This window comes from Ovis canadensis, chromosome 1, assembly GCF_042477335.2.
Source record: "Ovis canadensis isolate MfBH-ARS-UI-01 breed Bighorn chromosome 1, ARS-UI_OviCan_v2, whole genome shotgun sequence".
NCBI classification, from domain to species: Eukaryota; Metazoa; Chordata; class Mammalia; order Artiodactyla; family Bovidae; genus Ovis; species Ovis canadensis.
The window spans coordinates 89222471-89240323 of NC_091245.1; the positions used below are offsets into that span (position 1 = coordinate 89222471).

General features: G+C 44.7%; 1 protein-coding gene across 1 annotated transcript; it reads left to right on the forward strand.

Annotated features, from left to right (window-relative positions):
* The first annotated feature begins 430 nt into the window (after positions 1-430).
* On the forward strand, positions 431-16199 carry CHI3L2 (chitinase 3 like 2). The gene is made up of 11 exons (XM_069599767.1): positions 431-482; positions 3054-3083; positions 3589-3790; positions 4083-4139; positions 8434-8584; positions 9105-9229; positions 9675-9804; positions 11071-11253; positions 13733-13849; positions 14729-14868; positions 15729-16199. The coding sequence occupies exons 1-11, from the start codon at positions 443-445 to the stop codon at positions 15730-15732; spliced, it is 1179 nt and encodes a 392-aa protein (XP_069455868.1). The 5' UTR covers positions 431-442; the 3' UTR covers positions 15733-16199.
* Positions 16200-17853: the final 1654 nt, after the last annotated feature.

Genomic DNA, 17853 nt, shown 5'->3' on the forward strand with positions numbered 1-17853 from the left:
AGCTGCTAGGGTAGAACCAACTGGGATGATGATCAAGCATAAGTAGGCCACTGGTGATGTGAGTGTGAAGGGAAGTGAGGGAAAGAAGAAGGAGACAGATCTTGGATGAAGGGGGAGCAAGATTTGGGAGCCCGAAAGCAGTACAAGGAGGCAAACCAAAGTACCATCTCCTTCCCTCTCTAGGGACCACATACCTTCAGGGTGAGACTGGAGGAAAAGGGCCTCTCAGTGGTTGTTTCCACTGCAACATATTTTTTGAGACAATTGGCATTGCTCAAACCTGAGTCTCATTGCCAGGAAGTTTCACAAGGCATATTTGCCAGGGGAAGTCCCTGGAATCTCCTGGACTTCTTCTTGCTTCCGTCCCATAAGAGAGGCTGTCGAAAACTCAGAGGCATAAAAGGCCCAGAGTATGGGCATCCCAGAGAAACTGACCAGGGATATGGGAGTGATTGCCATGGATCAGAAGTCTTTCTGGAAAGGTGAGCTCTGGGCTGATAATTCAGCAGGAGGCTAATGAGGAGAGAAGGTATAACCTACATAACTTAGACCAATAGAAGAAGCGGTCGTCTTCTGGGACTCCAATCTCTCTGTTCACCTCCTTATCAATACCTATCGGGCCAAGACAACTAACCATCGGATCTTTCCCAGATGGGCAAGGGAGCAGCCGTGGCCAAAGCCCTTCAGCCTATCAGGGCTGTTGTCAGTCTGTGTGCATTTGCACAGAGGTGCCTCTTGTCCAGATGGTGATGTACGAGCACTCTCTTGGGAGTCCCATGATTCATGGACTATACTTTCTGCACATTTTAAAAATTCGGAGACCTCATATTTCTTGTCTGCAGAATGATTCACTGGTAGATTCTTTCTAAAACCGTCTTTCAGCTCTGATGTTCTGATCCAAAACTCTGACTTTTGTGGTGGCTGGGAAATTGGATAAAGGTGGGGATGGGACTAAATACACAGGGCTATGGGTGAAGAAGAGAAGTGTGCCGGGAGGAGAAAGAGTGTGCCTTATGGAGGAAAAGCAACCATTTCATCATGTCCTTGCCTCTTCCTGCTTGTCTATGCTCCTGAGCCATGCCTACCCACTTGGAAATGGCAAGAGCATGTTGAGTTTCCTGTTGAGGTTCTCGGCCTTGAGTCCTTGGGGGAGCAGCCCACAGGGAGCCTGCATTTTGAAAGGGGCCTGGAGGCCAACCTGACAGCAGAAGAGGCAATGAGCATTCTCCTACCTGCTTAGTCGGTGTGAGGAGGACCAGATCCCTACCTGCTCTGCCTAAAAGTGACGTGAATCAGCAGGACAGAACCCTAGAGTCCACTTCCCCAGCCCCAAGCTCTGTGAGGAAGGCACCCACTTCAGCAGCTGTCACCCAAAGGTTCATCTCATTTTTTTCAAGGTTTATTTACTTATTTTCGGCTGTGCTAGGTCTTCGTTGCTGCGCGTGGGCTTTCTCTAGCTGCGGTAACCAGGGGTTGCTCTGTAGCTGTGGTGCGCAGGCTTCTCATCGTGGCGGTTTCTCCTGTTGCAGAGCACAGGCTTTCGCACGCGGACCCAGGGGTTGTGGCACATGGGCTTTGTTGCTCAGTGGCATGTGGATCTTACCAGACCAGGGATTGAACCTTTGTCCCCTGCATTGGCAGGCGGTTTCTTAACCACTGGACCACCAGGGAAGCCCTGTCTATGAATTTTTTATGTTCTTTAAGACCTACCCCCAGACTATAATATGCCAAGCAGCACTCGGGACAAGTGAAAGTGAAAGTGAAGTCGCTCAGTCGTGTCTGACTCTTTGCGACCCCATGGGCTGTAGCCTACCAGGCTCCTCTGTCCATGGGATTTTATATGCCAAATGTCAAATGTCACTGCCAAATATCTCTTCCATTGCTGTTCCTGCCACTATTCATTTCATTTTTAACTGCCGTTTCCTCCATTTTCAAACCCTTCAAATGTCCTAGTGTGGGTAATTCTAGATAATGTCCCCAGGGAAGGGGGTCATAATTCAAGGACTCTTGCCTTTTGGGTGATGTTTCCAGGACCAGAGTTCTGCCCTTTCCTTTCCTTTAGCAGAATAAATGAAGGCTATGCTGCAAGGAGGTCCAACCAGTCCATTCTAAAGGAGACCAGTCCTGGGTGTTCTTTGGAAGGAATGATGCTAAAGCTGAAACTCCAGTACTTTGGCCACCTCATGTGAAGAGTTGACTCATTGGAAAAGACTCTGATGCTGGGAGGGATTGAGGGCAGGAGGAGAAGGGGGTGAGAGAGGATGTGATGGCTGGATGGCATCACCGACTCGATGGATGTGAGTTTGAGTGAACTCTGGGACTTGGTGATGGACAGGAAGGCCTGGCGTGCTGCAATTCATGGGGTCGCAAAGAGTCTGACACTACTGAGCGACTGAACTGAACTGAATTGATGATGGTCTTACCAGTCCTTCCAGGGGAGGTGTCCTGTGGAGAAGAGGCTTGACAGGACCTTAAATAGGAAGGCTTAGAGCACTACCAGAGCCAGCTCACGCTCCTCAATTCACCTTCAGAGTTAGCTGTCTGTACACAGGGCGACTATTCATCTCAGTTCACCCAGAAGAGTTCTGGTCCACACTGTTGCCCACAGGGATATGATTGATAATGCTCCTTTTCACTCTCCAAAGAGTCCAATTGGACAATAAACTATTTGGTCACCTTAACTATATTCAGTTCCAGACCAGGCTGTGAGCCCCTTGAGTACAGGGACAGTACTGAATTCATCCTTGTTTCTCCAGGATCCAGGGCAACACTTGGCACAGAGCAGGTGGTTCGATAAATTTTTGTTGGATGAATGAATGAGCGAATGAATTCCCAGCTTGGAAATTGTTTCTCTGTAGGGCTGTAGGCTCTGTAAGACACCCAAGGGCTGGGTACCTCAAAGCCTATAGAGGGACCTCAGCAGCTGTGGTTGGATCGCTCAGAGGAAGCACAACTATATGTTTCACGTAGGCACACCCACACACTCACTACCACAGTCTGAGGCGAGAACCATGTTGGGCTCAACAAATTTCCTTCCTGTCCACCTCTTACAGGTTTCGTGGTCTTGCTGCTTCTTCAGGAAGGTAAGCAACCTGTGAGTTTACATCTTCCTGGGTCCCTTGGGCTGTGTCCTTTCTGATGCTGGATTTATGTCTCTTCTTACGACTCTCCCAAGTTCTGACATTAACATATTGATGACTCCGAGTTTTTATTCTGTGTACCTCTTTGTGCATCCGTGGCTCTGTTCTGCCCTTTGAGCTTCTCTCTCTGTCTCTCGCTGACCTCAGTATTGTGCATCATCTCTCTATCCACTTATATCACTGTGTCATCCATCTATCCATCCACACTAAATCTCAGTGCTCTGGGAATGTTTGCCACGTGGTTGATATATACGTCTCTCAATGTGTCTCTTAACTGGAGTCTGGATGCTCAAGAGACTCCAGCACAGCGGGCCCAGGCTGAATGACCCTCAGAGGCTCTGAATGAATAAGTAAAGGAGGCAATGGCTTTGGGGAAGAAACTTGTGGCAGTCTGGGCTCTGAGATCATCACACTGGGTTCCCCATTGTCCCTCTTCCCTCCACTCCAGGATCTGCCTACAAACTGGTTTGCTACTTTACCAATTGGTCACTTGACAGGCAGGAGCCAGGGAAGTTCATCCTTGAGAGCACTGATCCCTTTCTGTGTTCTCACCTCATTTACTCATTCGCCAGCATCAGTAACAACAAGGTCATCATCAAGGACAAGAATGAGGCGAAGCTTTACCAGACCATCAACAGTCTCAAAACCAAGTCAGTAGGAGAGGAGTGGGGAGCACCCAGGGTGGGTTTCAGGGAGAGAAGATAGCTCTAAACTGGGCCTAAAGCCTTCTGCCTCCATTCACTCATCTGTGCATTTATTCATGTGTATTTCCTTGGGTGTAACCCCGATCCTTCCTGTTCTTCTTCCCTCTCCCTCATCCTTTCACTAAACTTAGCTGCTAAGCAGCCAGGGCCCATTTATCCGTATTCTAGCCCTAACTCTTTAGGCAAAGTTTTCCCTGGCAGCCAGCAAAGAAATAATCAGCTTATTCTTCTACTCCAGGAATCCCAAACTGAAAATTCTCTTGTCTATTGGCGGGTATCTGTTTGGTTCCAAAGGGTAAGATCACAGTCTCTTTATTTTTTGTTCATTCTGCCATGTAATTTCTTCTCTGTCTTCCTTTTTTTTTTGGGGGGGGGGGGCGGTGATGTCCTGGGTCTCTGTTGGCTCTGCACAGGCTGTCTCTAATTGTGGTGAACGGGGGCTGCTCTTTGTTGCAGTGCTTAGGCTTCTCGTCGTGGTGGCTTCTCTGTTTGTGGAGCACGGCCTAGAGCACACAGGCTTCAGTAGTTGCGGCATGAGGACTTGGTCATTGTGGTGCACGGGCTTAGTTGCCCCACGACATGTGGCATCTTAGTTCCTTAGACCAAGGATCGAACCAGCATCCTTTGCCTTGGCAGGCAGATTCTTAACCACTGGAGCACCAGGAAAGTCATGGTACGGGTAATTTCTCTTTGCCACTGCTTTTCCTACCCTTGAAAAGAAACATTGAACTGGGCTTTAGAAAGTCCTTCCTTGGCTTAGATGGCAAAACTTATCTGAGTTTTGTCACAGGTTGAGGCATAGCCCTATGTTTTCTGACATCTTGGAAGGAACTCTGCAGGAGCTTAAGAAACTGAGCTGAGAGTAGCATTCAGTAAACTCTATTATTCACATGAAGGTTGTTCACCTGATGGACTATGAGGAGATGGCTTTAGTTGGGAAATTTAATTTTTTAAGGGTTTAAGGGATTTGAGGGCTTGCCTTTCACCTTGAGTAGGGGTCAGGTGAGTGCTTTCCTAAAACCAAGTCCTTGACCAGCAGCAGTCAGGAAACTGTAGTTTCCTGGGCCATGGTTGTGTAGCTGGATGGCCTGAAAGTGCTGAGCATAGGGACAATTGGGTAGGTCTTGCTTAAAGCAGAATAGCTATTACTTTGAAACATATATTACAAATTATAATTCTATTAACAGGAAAATGATACTCCATTTGCATCAAGAGCTAAATAAACATAAATCTGTAAAGAAGAAAGGCATCTTTTTTGCAGTCTTCAAATACAGTTAATCTAACTTTGAATTTCTTCTGCTTTAATTTTTTTTTAAGTGCCAGCATTTTAAAAAGCTGAGAGATCTTAATCTTAGCCAGCAGAGGTTTTCAGCTTTCACAAGAAATCTGATAAGACATCTTTTTTGTGCAGCTGGTCAGTATTCTCTATAGCTTCAGTAAGCAGGGGAAAGAAGTAACATTAGAAGACCTATGTAGATGAGTTACCTAGGGGAAGTGAACAAAATACCTCTCTGAGCTCAATTTCAGTTCAGTTCAGTCGCTCAGTCATGTCCGACTCTTTGCGGCCCCATGAATTGCAGCACGCCAGGCCTCCCTGTCCATCACCAACTCCTGGAGTTCACTCAGAATCGCGTCCATTGAGTCAGTGATGCCATCCAGCCATCTCATCCTCGGAGCTCAATTTACCCATCTGTAAAATGTACATCACAACATCTGTTTCATAAGGTGCAGGCAAAGATTTTGAATGAGGTAACATATGTCATGTGCCTGCCTTAGTTATCTTTCAATTAACTAATGCCAACTTTTCCTTCCTTTCTCTTCTACTTTTATTCTGAATCCATTCACCTATGAAATAACAGGATTGACCTAATTAATTTTTAAAGTCTTTACCAGTTCAAAACTTATAAAATACTTAGCAACACAATTTCTACACACAGACAGAAAAAAGATCAACCTATCTAACTTATTTGATTCTACATTAACTTCATCACAATCTCCTGTCAGTTTTTAATGGGTTTTCTTGGTAACTATCCCTCTGATTCCCAAATTCTCTCTCATTCATAATACTTGCTTATCCTTGATTCAATTAAAAATATCTTCATTCATTCATTCTTACATGCATGCATTCATTTTTCAATAAGTAATTTGCTAATGTACTCCTTGTATATTAGTTTAGTGGTTGAAACTAGGACTCTGGAGATTAAAAAATTTGGTTTGAATTTCTCTTTAGCTATGTGCAAGCTGTGTGCAAGTTGTTTGACTTTAGGCAATTTCTTCTCTTTTTTTAAAGGCAATTTTATAATGTCACTATGCTTCATTTTCTAAAAAAATTCACAATGAAGAAATTAACAGAATCAACTTAAAGATGAAGTTGTGAGGGAAGGCAATACAAACAAACTGTTTAGGCAGTGCTGATGTGCAATAAGGGCCCAGTGGTTGCAATAATTATTGTTATTCATTAACTTTGTCACTGTTATTAGATAAATGACAGTCTTTGTGCCAGGTGCCATGCAGCAGTGCTTAAAAATGTGAACCACACAGATTTGCTTCTCTGTTGAATGGTTGTCTTTCCTAAAACTGGAGGCTTCTGCCCACAGCATCAGAGCACCTTTGATCAGAGCATCAGATGCCACTGCTCTCTAAAAGAGGTATCCCTTGCTTTTCGTCTAAGCACTGTGAATGCATTTGAAATACAAGAGAAAAGTTACAAAGCTGCTTCTACCCTTGGTTTTCAGCTAATAGACCTGGTTTTGCTATTTCCTCCACTGTGCTGCTGAGATATATACAGGAACAAAATCCTCATTTAAAAAAAAAACTTTATGGAAGTATAGTTACAATATTATATTAGCTTCAAGCATACAACATAGTGAGTCAATATTTTTACAGGTTATACTCCATTTAAATAATGGCTATATTTTCTTGTACTGTATAATAATATCTTTATTTATTTTATACATAGTAGTTAATGTCTCTTAACCCCATACCTTTATCTAACCTCTCTACCATTTCCTTTTCCCACCGGTGACCACTATTTTGTTCTCTACATCTGCGAGTCTCTTTCTCTTTTGCTGCATACATTTGTTTCTTTCATTTTTTAGATCCCATGTATAAGCTGTAACATAGAGGCAAATCCTCAATTTAATATTGATTGAAACAAATAAATTCAAGACTCTGAATCGTCCTGGGATGGTAGGTATTGCGAGAGGTGGGAGGTGATACAAGTCAAAGGATATATCCTCTGGAAAATACTGATATCTTGTCTACAGATTTCTATTTTAAATCTTGTTGTGGAGTACAGGCCCTCCACATGGGCAGCTCAGAGTCAGCTTCCTGGCTTAAGAATTCTGGTTCAGATGAAAGCCCTGGAGGGTTGCTGCGGCTCAGGGTCCTCCTGGTTTTTCACGAGAAGGGACTGCAGAGACCTGGGTTGCTTATTCAGGACTGGGTTGCTTGTGTGGGGAAAGAGAAGTTCCTATGAAGTCCAGCTCTCTTTTTAGGAAGCTTTCCAAAATGTGGTCACTTTGAAATAGATGAGGCAGGATCAGTGTCTTCAGTCCCATTTTAAAGATGGGCCAGACTGAACCCAGAGAGCTATTTGGTGACAAAGAGGTCACTAGAAAGGGCTCTGACCTGGGACTCAAATCTAGATTTCTTGACCCTCAGCCCATCACATTGCAAATTGCTTTTTCAAGGGTGTAAGATGTTAAAGAAAGTCAGAGGTAAACAGATTTTATTCAGGAAGTATTATAATAGGGGGAAGGAGACCTCAGGATAGTACTGGACTCAATGCTGGATACGGCAGAGACAAAAGTGGATTTATAGCCAAGAAGCAGGTTATTTGTGGGTGTCGGTGGGTGGGAAATTCCTAAGAGGAAACATTAGGGTTAGGGAGATTCTTGCGAAACTGACTCAACAGAACTCTTGTTGAAGGCAGGCCAGGATGATAAGTTATCACCTGGGGGATGGTAGGGGATGAGGATGATACTGAGGGTGAGCTGATACCAAGGGTGAGGGATTCTCATTAAGCTGATTTAGGATTCTGCAAAGATAGGGACAGAAGCCCAAGGTCAAGGCCGAGTTGAGAAGAGAATTCAGAGGACTTGGACTAAAGTTTGGGCTTCCCGGGAGGCTGTGGTCAAGAATCCACCTGCCAATGCAGGAGACACTGGTTTGATCCCTAGGTTAAGGGATCAAAGAAAATGGCAACCCACTCCAGTATTCTTGCCGGGAAATCCTATGGACGGAGGATCCTGGCGGGCTACAGTCCACGCAGTCGCAAACAGTCAGACACGGCTTAGCGACCAAACGGCTAAAGTTTGGTCAAGGAGAGTCTCTGCCATAGGCAGCTCCATTATCCTGCAGAAAGGGCTGCAGAGAACCCAGTCCTCCTCTACGCAACTCCATTGATTTTCTGGCCTAGCAATCCTTTCTCTCCCCATTTGTTCCAAAAGAGGCAGGGGTTGGGATAGAAAAATAGTGAGAAAATATTGGGGAAAGAAAGACTATCTCAGGATTTCTGTAAAAAAAAAAAAATGTTGTGTTATGTCTACTTCTTCTTCCCAAGAAACACCTGTCTTTCTTCTACCCAGGTTCCATCCCATGGTTGAATCTTCTTCATCAACCTTGAAATTTGTCAACTCTGTAATCCTGTTTCTGAGGAATCATAACTTTGATGGACTGGACATAAGTTGGATCTACCCAAATGTAAAAGACAACACTCATTTCACTGTGCTGATTCATGTAAGGCAAACTCCACGTTACCCTTACGTGAAACCCACAGCCATACCAGAAGAAAAAAAGGAAGAGACTGGCTCTTGTTGGAAGATAGTCCCTTCCTTTGAGAAGCCCCAACTCATGAAGGAAAAGCCCTTGGATCTAGTTTAGTGCAAGGACACCATCAAAGAACAGAGCCTCCTTATAGAACAAACAACACCGAAACAAAGCAACATCCATGTGAAAGAGTATAGGACCACAGACTCTCCTGAGTACTGGAATAGTCTCATAAAGTTCTATCACATAGATCAGAGAATCTACTAGGAGGAAACCCAGATAGTTCTTCTTGAGTACAGTGAGACTGGTGGTCCTCCTGCGTAATGTGGACATTCCTGAGCTTGAGGCAGGAGGCATCCCCATGTGGGAATGGGGAGAAAAGTTTCGATCTTTCCATCTAATGTGGTTCTAGAAATTTCAGATCAGGTAAGAATCTTAGGTCTGTGCTCTGGGAGGGAGCACTAACTTGTGGGCTTTTTGTTTTTCACAGAAGTTAGCAGAAGCTTTTCAGCAGGACTTTGTAAAATCCACCAAAGAAAGGCTTCTCTTGACTGCAGGAGTTTCTGCAGGGAGGCAGATGATTGACAACAGCTATCAGATCAAGGAATTGGCAAAGTAAGAGCACTGGATCATCCCCTCCATCTCTCTGCTGCCAGCCTGGCCGATGCAAGTGATGCGTGTCAATATGTCTGAGGGATGAAGGGAGAAGGGAAAGCATGGAGTCACTATCCTAACCACATCACCCAGCCAGGAACTTCTCCTTTATGGCTAATTTCAATCCTTCTAACAGCATCAAAAGCTCTACATGAATATGTGTACAGTTGACCCTCGAACAAAGCGAGGGCTAATCCATGTGTAATTTACAGTCAGCCCTTTGTATCCATGGTTCCTCCTCATCTGTGGATTCAGCCAACCCCAGACCATGTGGTTCCATAGTATTTACTGTTCTGTAGTATAAAAGTGAACTGTGCAGCTCAAGTGTGCAGCGTTCAAGGGTCGACTGTAGTTGTTTCTACCTCTGCTCATCACAGAATCTCTTCTTTTGCTTTTGGCAATCTAGAGACCTGGATTTCATCAACCTCCTGTCTTTTGACTTCCATGGGTCTTGGGAAAAGCCCCTTGTCACTGGCCACAACAGCCCCCTGAGAAAGGGACAGCTGGACAGAGGGACAAACTCCTACTACAATGTGGTGAGTCTTAGGGAGAAAGAGTGCTGGGTACACTGGCTGTGAGAGGAGCTGAGGCCAGTGCAGGTCATCTAGAGTTAATTTTGACTTGAACTGAGGAAGAGATGCGTTGCCCAAGAGGGATTCAGATAACCCTGGAAGCTGGTGAGAACAGGGAAAATGCTTGGACCAGGCACAGTAAAGTGTCACCTAGAAAATGTCAGAGGACTTTGCAACTGAAATGTCCTGAACTTTTCTCTGACTCGAGGTGTCAGTCACCCCAGTCTTCTCCTAATTCTCGATCCTCGATGCATTTCCTGAAACCCACATGGATGTACAGAACTTAGTACTCTCCTGTATGTGCCCACATTCCCTATTTAATTTGATCTTCAAAATAATCTGAGGTTGGCTGGTCAGGAAGCATTAGTTTCACTTCACAGATGATGAAATGGAAACCTGGCAAATTAATTGGCTCTTCAAGTTCTTGCTGATGTGAATATCCTGAAAAGTGGTAGAAAATGGAAAATCCAAGGGAAGGAAGTCATTAACAAAACAGTTTTGTTGTTGTCATGGTACATGTGGATGTATTCCTAAAATTGGGCAGGAAGAAATGTCTGGGTTGTGTATTTCCAAGCCTTCATATTTAAAATTACAAAACGGATCAGTCCAAGCTGGGTATACTGATTTCTAGTCTGGGGTTTTCTGGAACACCATATGATCAAATCACATCAAACCAAGCCCCCTTCATTCTTTCCTCTCTGTCAATGATTTTTAAGGATGAGGAGATGTACCCTCCCCTTCTGTAACCCCTTATTCTGTTCTGGAAGCCAGTAAGGCTCAAACTAGCCTCTTAACCTCTTATCTTGCCTCTTGGACCTGATGTTATTGTGAGGCCTCACAGGCTAGTGTCTGATGGCCACAACCCCCATTGCCTTCATCAGTAATACAACCCGTCATAGCATAGACAAATTCCACAGGCTGTTGACTCAAAGGGGAAAGATAGATGGTGACAACCTTGATTTCATGTTTTCTAGGTCACTTGCCTGATTTCTTTTCCGATTCATTGTTCAGTTTTCTTTCATGATTAGAAAAAGCTGACTTGGTCACTTAGTACTGAAGAGCAGTAAGAGCATTAGAATAAACACTCTGGTTCCAATGGGATCCTCCATAGTTACTGATGTAGAGAATGTATCATGGAGTCCCTTCTGTGAATTTGGGCTGGAGGCTCAGTAAGGCCTGACACCTTTCTTTCCCATACATGCTGTGCCTCAGTCTATCTTCTCTTTCTAGGAATATGCTGTGGGATACTGGATAAACAAGGGGATGCCTGCAGAGAAGGTGGTCATGGGCATCCCCACGTATGGACATTCCTTTACACTGGCCTCTGCAGAAACTGCCGTGGGGGCCCCTGCCTCTGGTCCTGGAGCCGCTGGCCCCATCACCAAGTCTTCAGGCTTCCTTGCTTATTATGAGGTATCTGGAGCTTCCCTGTGCCCTCAGCTGCCCCCTGTGTCTAGATAGGCATTCCAGCTTCAATCTGACAATAATAGAGTAACACTTCCTGAGTGCTGGGAAAGAAAGTATGGAGTGCTATTGGAACATAGAAGAGGAGCTCTGCACCCTGACTTGAGAGGGAGTCAGGGAATGCTTCCTGGAGGAAGTGACGTTAGCTGAAATCTGGAGAGGAGGTGGCACTAGTGAGGAATGGGGATAGGTGAAACAGGTATGGGAGATTGAAAAAGGGAGACTGTTCCACGTTTTTGACTTGGGCAACTAAGTAGATGGTAATGCCATTTTTACTGAGTTGGGGAAGATACGAAGGAGCAGAGTGGGCATTGGTCCCAATCATGAGATCAGTTTTGGACATTCTGAGTTTGAGGAGCAAGTGGGACATCCAAATGCCGGTGGGATGTACAAATAAAAGGTGAGTAGTTCGGTATGTGTGTTTGGACCACAAGAGGCCAGCCTGTGCTAGAGATGTAGCTTCTAAAACTATCAGCATAAAGATGGTATGTGAAGCCAAAGTGCAAGAAACAACCAAACCCAAGGACCTCTTGTACTTAAGGGTTAGGCAGAGGAAGAGGAGAACTTTAACAAAACTGACAAGATCTACAAGAAGGTAGGCAGAACCCAGAGTGTTCTGTTCCAAAGAACAGAGTGAGAAGTGGGTGTTTTAAGAAGAGGAGCCAGAAACCAACACAATACTGTAAAGCAATTAACTTGCAATTAAAAATAAATCAATAAAAAGAAGCAAGGAGCAGTCGAATATGTCAGATTCTGTCCTGCAGTCAGACAGACTTAACATCATAGAGATAACTATCAAAGGTGTTTAGCTGTTTAGACCATCATTCCTTTCTGTTCCTCAATCTGGAGAAAAAAAATTTTTTTAATGTATAGGAAGCTCTAAGAGTCAAATAGGAATTCAACCAACAGAAACTCTTGGGTTGCTCCCATATCGCAAAGACTGGGTCCTGTGAGAGCTAGAACTCATTCTTCATCCTTATCTTAAAGGGCTTACAGTCCTTTAAGGTGGAAAGAATGTAGAATACAAATGAAGCTAGTTAAATAAGAGTTTTAAAACTATCAGAGTTAATAACATTACGTAGGTACTGCAAAACGAGATATGATTAAGTGGCCAATGTGGAGGGCCACAAGTTCAGAAATGGGTGATGGGGAAGGCTCCATAGAAGAGGAGAGATGTATGCTGGATCTTGAAGGATAGGAAGGAGTTTGATCAGGTAAGGAAAGAATAACATCCTACATCTTGGTTTCCGCTTGGAGTCGTAGTATATTCCCTCATCACTGGCATGGTCATGCTATGAACTGCTACTGATGCTCTTGGCATCCACTGAGATATTCTGAGTGTAATGCTCAGTTTTTCATCTCACCTCACTCAGGGGAATGACTGAAGAACCACCAGTTGAGTTGACAAGGGGAAAAGGGAATGAGTCACCATCAGAGTCCTCACTGAATCACTTAATATAAGGAATAAGAGAGGTCAGAGCTCAGACTCTGCTGGAAGGATTTCAGTGCAGACCACTGGATACACACTCCCCTATTGCATGGAAAATTTAACCTGATTGTTCAGTGTATCACCCTACATCACTATAACTTTGACAAATTGGTATTTCCTTGAATATTCAACTTTCCATTTATCACCCTCATTGAGGCAATAGAGAAGGAAATGGCAACCCACTCCAGTATTCTTGCCTGGAGAAATCCATGGACAGAGGAGCGTAGTGGGTTATAGTCCATGGGGTCTTATCAAGGCAAACATGAGTGTAAATAATCTAAAAAGAGTGAGCAAAACAAAATGAGTTTTCTGTGTGGCTTTAAAATGCATTTTCAATGAAGATTTATCTTTTTTAGTAGCTCTTACTTCTGCTAACAAGAAGAGAAAAACAGCTGATGATAGAAGGGGAATCCCAGCACAGGCACATTGGGAGGGGGAAGGGACAGAGGGAGAGTAGTGGGGTTGAAGTGGGGATAAGCTACAAGGTAGGGAATGATGGTGATGGGCATTGTGACGCTACATGACTGTAAAGCACTTTATTGTTTTCAAAGTTGTCTTTTTTTCCCTAACATGTATTAGTTCAGTTGATCCTAACAATATTGTAAGGTAGGTATATAAGATACATAATTATAATTGTTTCCATTTTGCAAATGAAGACATGGGAAGATTTACTGATCAATACTGAGGCCTGATGTGGAATTCAAGTACTCTCTGCCCTCTAGCTGTTTGTGGTTCCTCCTGATGAGGCCTTAGCATCAACAGTTTCCAAAGGTTCACCTTGAACCATCCATTCTGCATGTTGTATCTGATCATTTCTCTCATTGATTCCTGGAGTAAAGATTCTGATATTGTCCCCAAAACCCTTACCTTCCCCTTTTATCTCAATAAATTTGAAGCAGAGCCCATTAGTGAACCTCTTGCTTCTCCTTTCCTTACCAGATCTGTCGGTTCCTACAAGGAGCCAAGATCACAAGGCTCCAGGATCAGCAAGTTCCCTATGCAGTCAAGGGGAACCAGTGGTTGGGCTATGATGATGTGGAGAGTGTGGAGACCAAGGTATGTCTGGGTTCTGGGAGAGCAAGAGGCTCTGGGACCGTTGTTCCTAAGTGAGAGGCTCTTGCTTAAGAGGCTCTAGGACAGCAGAACACTCCGGTGCTTGGGGGATGGGGTGTGTGATCAAATGCCTCAGTACTCTGTGTGGAAGGAGAGAAGCCTCTGTGGTGCAAAGCTAGTCATGATTCTAAGTCATACCTGTGATCACCTTATAGAACATACAGGAGAGGTGGAAAAGGTGCAAGAAAGAATTAAGAATAAGGGGAGAAGCAAGGAGTGGAGAGAAGGGAGGTGGGAGAAGAAGGGGAAAAGAGCAAAGGAGACATTGGTGCCTATACAGAATGGTCACCCACCTGGCTGACCAGGACAGACCCTTCAGTCCTTCTCATGGATTATGAGGCTCCAGATTTCTGAGTCTACCAGTTCTTTGGAGAAGAAAATGGCAACCCACTCCAGTATTCTCACCTGGAAAATCCCATGAACAGAGGAGCCTGGGGGGCTACAGTCTACAGGGTTGTTCTTAGACCTTGCTAAGATGTTTGCTTTCCAGGTACTAAGCAGGACAAACGCATCAGTGTAATTGACAACCCAATTGTAATTGAAATCTTGCAAGTGATTTTCTAGTTTCTACTCCTCATCCTAGAGGCCTAGGTTTTGGGCCTGGGATGTGATTATTCCATGAGAGGTGGTTAATAGCAGGTGGCTCTCTCTTCATTTTGTAAGCCTTCCCAAGCAACCCTTTCCTTCAGGGAATCCCTGACTCCATAGGGTGCAAACCTACTGCTACATTCTAAGCTCAAACCCTCCTGTGAACCTGACGTGGGTCTTGGGCCTTTAAAGGACCCCTTCTAACCTCAGTATACCCTTCTGCGCTTCCCTCAGGTTCAGTTTCTAAAGAATCTAAACCTGGGAGGGGCCATGATCTGGTCTATTGACATGGATGACTTCACTGGAAAATTCTGCAGCCAGGGCCCCTACCCCCTTGTTCAAGCTGTCAAGAGGAGTCTTGGCTCTCTAGAAAGGTAACAGAATTTAGGACAGACTGAGAGTGGGCAGAGAGCTGGGCAGAGCGGGACACAGGAGACTGGGGGAGGTAGTCTTCACATTTTTGGACTGATGAATTCTCAGATTCCTTTGGACCTTCTCTTCTCCTTTTTCTTATTAATTAGTCTGATTCTGTTCTTTTGGTGAGCTTCCAAAGACTTTTAATATATAACAATAGTAATTTGGCTACCATTTATTGAGCACAGTCTAAGCTAAGGGTTTTCTTTTCATGTAGAGTGGGCATAAATATTTACTCCATCGCAATTCTTCACTACAAAATCATCAGCCTGTTTTAATTTTCTAAATCAGAATAAATCTGAGTTTATGCTCCCAATTGACTGTTGAGATATCCAATCTCAATTGTTATTAATAGTCTATTCCTCTCTCCCCATCCACAGTTTTTTTTTTTTAATTGGAGGAAATTTGCTTTGAAATGTTGTGATAGTTTCTGCTGTACAACAATGCAAATCAGCCATGATTATACATACATCACCTCCCTCTTGGGTCTCCCTCCCCTTACCCCAGCCCACTCTTCTAGGCTGTCACAGAGTGCCTGGCTGGGCTCCCTGTGTTATACAGCAACTTCTCATCAGGTATCTGTTTTACACATGATGGTGTATATACGTCTGTGTTACTTTCTCTATTTGTTCCACTCTCTCCTTCCTCCTCTGTGTCCACAAGTCCATTCTCTAGATCTTGCTTTAGTGTGGACGGTCATGAGGTCTCATGGTCATTATTGATGACCATGCCCATTATTGCCTTAATAGCAGGTGGTTTGGCTGCTGCTGCGTCCCTGGGTCCTGGGTTCTGTAAGCAAATCCTGTATCTTCTTGTGCAGGTGAGAGTGCTGCTGACCAACCAGGTGTGCTGACATCATCTCAGTGGAGGAGCGGGACACTGGAAATCACTGCAGACAGACAACTGGAGAGGACTGGCCATATTGTCCTGGAGAAGGGCCCAGAGCAGTGCAAAATCTCCTAAACTATATGATTGGGCAGCAGCCTTTCAACTCTGAACATCTATGTCTTAGTAACTTGACTGAGGCCTTATGTTACTGATTGGATTTGAAATACTTTCTTTTGTTTCCAGGCTTAACTCATAGCTAAGTAGGTAAGGTGACCTTGCTGCGTACTCCTGCTGCAGGAATTCATGTGTGGGATTCTTGGAGGTTAGATGAGACCCTCAGGATGTCTCTTCTCCAAGTCTCCCCTTGACTTTCTCTCAGACCTCAGACTGGCTCTGGCTTTGTTCTCCTGCAGCTGCTGACTGGTTCCCTTGAGACACAATAAAGAAAAAGCATTTTGTTCCAGCCAGTGTGGCCTCCTTTGTGCAAGCTTGGACCTTGAAGTATAAGGCTGTCCTCTCCCACCATTTGTGGGTACAAGTATAGGCCTGCGTATCATATGTCTAAATATTCAAGAGCCAAGGGTTAAAATATGGATTATACTTTTAACGAATATGATTTTGCAGTGACCCAAAAGACCAGGTTTGAATTTAGAATTCCCAGACTCCTCGGAATTCTGTGCCAGAATGCAGCAGCTTGTGCCGTTGGTTCCCAGCCCACTGGTAGCCCCTTTCCCTTCCCATCTAAAGCCCTGACTCAGACAGCAAGGACCTCACATACACACTGGCAGATGTTGGTGAAAGGGGAAGTTGTTAGGGGAAACAATGACTGAAACTGCCCACCCTGTCAGACACTATAGTAACCATTTTCATGAGTTATTTTACAACAGGAGGTCCTGGTAAGGAACATAGAACTAACAAGCCATCACCAACTGGAAGAATTCAGAACTCAAAAGGAGACTCCATGTGTCCCATCACCTCCCAGAATCCTCACTGAAATCCGTCTTGGCTGAGCAACGCACATGCCACCAAGAAGCACCTGATTCAGAGCGAGTGGCTGGAAACAACCCAGAAACTAACCCCATCACCATAAAACCCGATGAGTGTTAGACAAGAGTATACTATTGGGCCCTGAAGGGGTCCCCCTTCCTGCAACACAGACATCTCAACTTTTGCATCCAAAGTTTGTCTTCACTCTACCCCAGTGTGAGTGTGCGCGCGTGCGCGCACGCACACACACACACACACACACGCATACACAGATCCTCTGGCAAGTGTGTTCACACCAGCCTTGTGGTCCACACTCAGGATGAATGAACAGGGAAAAGGGCTCCACAGAACCTGAAAGTGGGAACAGGCTGTTTGGCTACCTGTGCAGGAACCCTGGGTATCTGGATTAGGGTTTAAAAGAGCAGGGGTGTGGGCTTCAGGGCTAAGGATGTGCCCCTAGCCCTGCCATCTCCTGACCTCATGGTGAAGGCTGCAGCTGGAGGAGGACCAGAGTGGAAACACCAAAAGCAGGGAGTAGCACACTGTGGCCGATGGGTCAGATCTAACTCACTGCTTGCCTCTGTGAATAAGCTCTTATGGGAACACAGCTGCACCTAATTTGTTTCCATATTGTCTATGGCTGCTTTCTCTCCACAATGGCAGGGTTGAGAAGCTGCAACAGATTCTGTGTCCATGCAAGCTAAGTCACTTCAGTCATGTCTGACTCTTTGCAACCCTACGGACTGTAACCCGCCAGGCTTCTCTGTCCATGGGTTTCTCCAGACAAGAATACTGGAGTGGGTTGTCATGCTCTCCTCCAGGAGATTTTCCCAACCCAGGGATCGAACACACATCTCTTATGCTGCCGACATTGGCAGGTGGGTTTTTTACCACTAGCGCCACATGGGAAGCCCTCAGAATGGCCTACAAAGCCTAAAATATCACTATGCAATTCTTCGTCTAAAGCATGTACCCAAAGCAGGGTCTAATGCTGCTTGAAGTCTAAGGCTGTTTTTGAATTCAGACACCCTAATTCCAAGATAAATTGTGTTTCCCCTCATTCTCCCTTTCCTTATTGAAAAATGATTTTTACCCTAAACTTTCTTTTATCTGTCTATCTGTTTATTTTT

Excerpts from the sequence above, each read along its gene's own strand:
- CHI3L2 (XM_069599767.1), top strand. The coding sequence starts at position 443 with ATGGGAGTGATTGCCATGGATCAGAAGTCTTTCTGGAAAG. Across the intron at positions 483-3,053 it reads TCAGAAGTCTTTCTGGAAAG|GTTTCGTGGTCTTGCTGCTT; the intron begins GTGAGCTCTGGG and ends CACCTCTTACAG. Across the intron at positions 13,850-14,728 it reads TGGAGAGTGTGGAGACCAAG|GTTCAGTTTCTAAAGAATCT; the intron begins GTATGTCTGGGT and ends CGCTTCCCTCAG.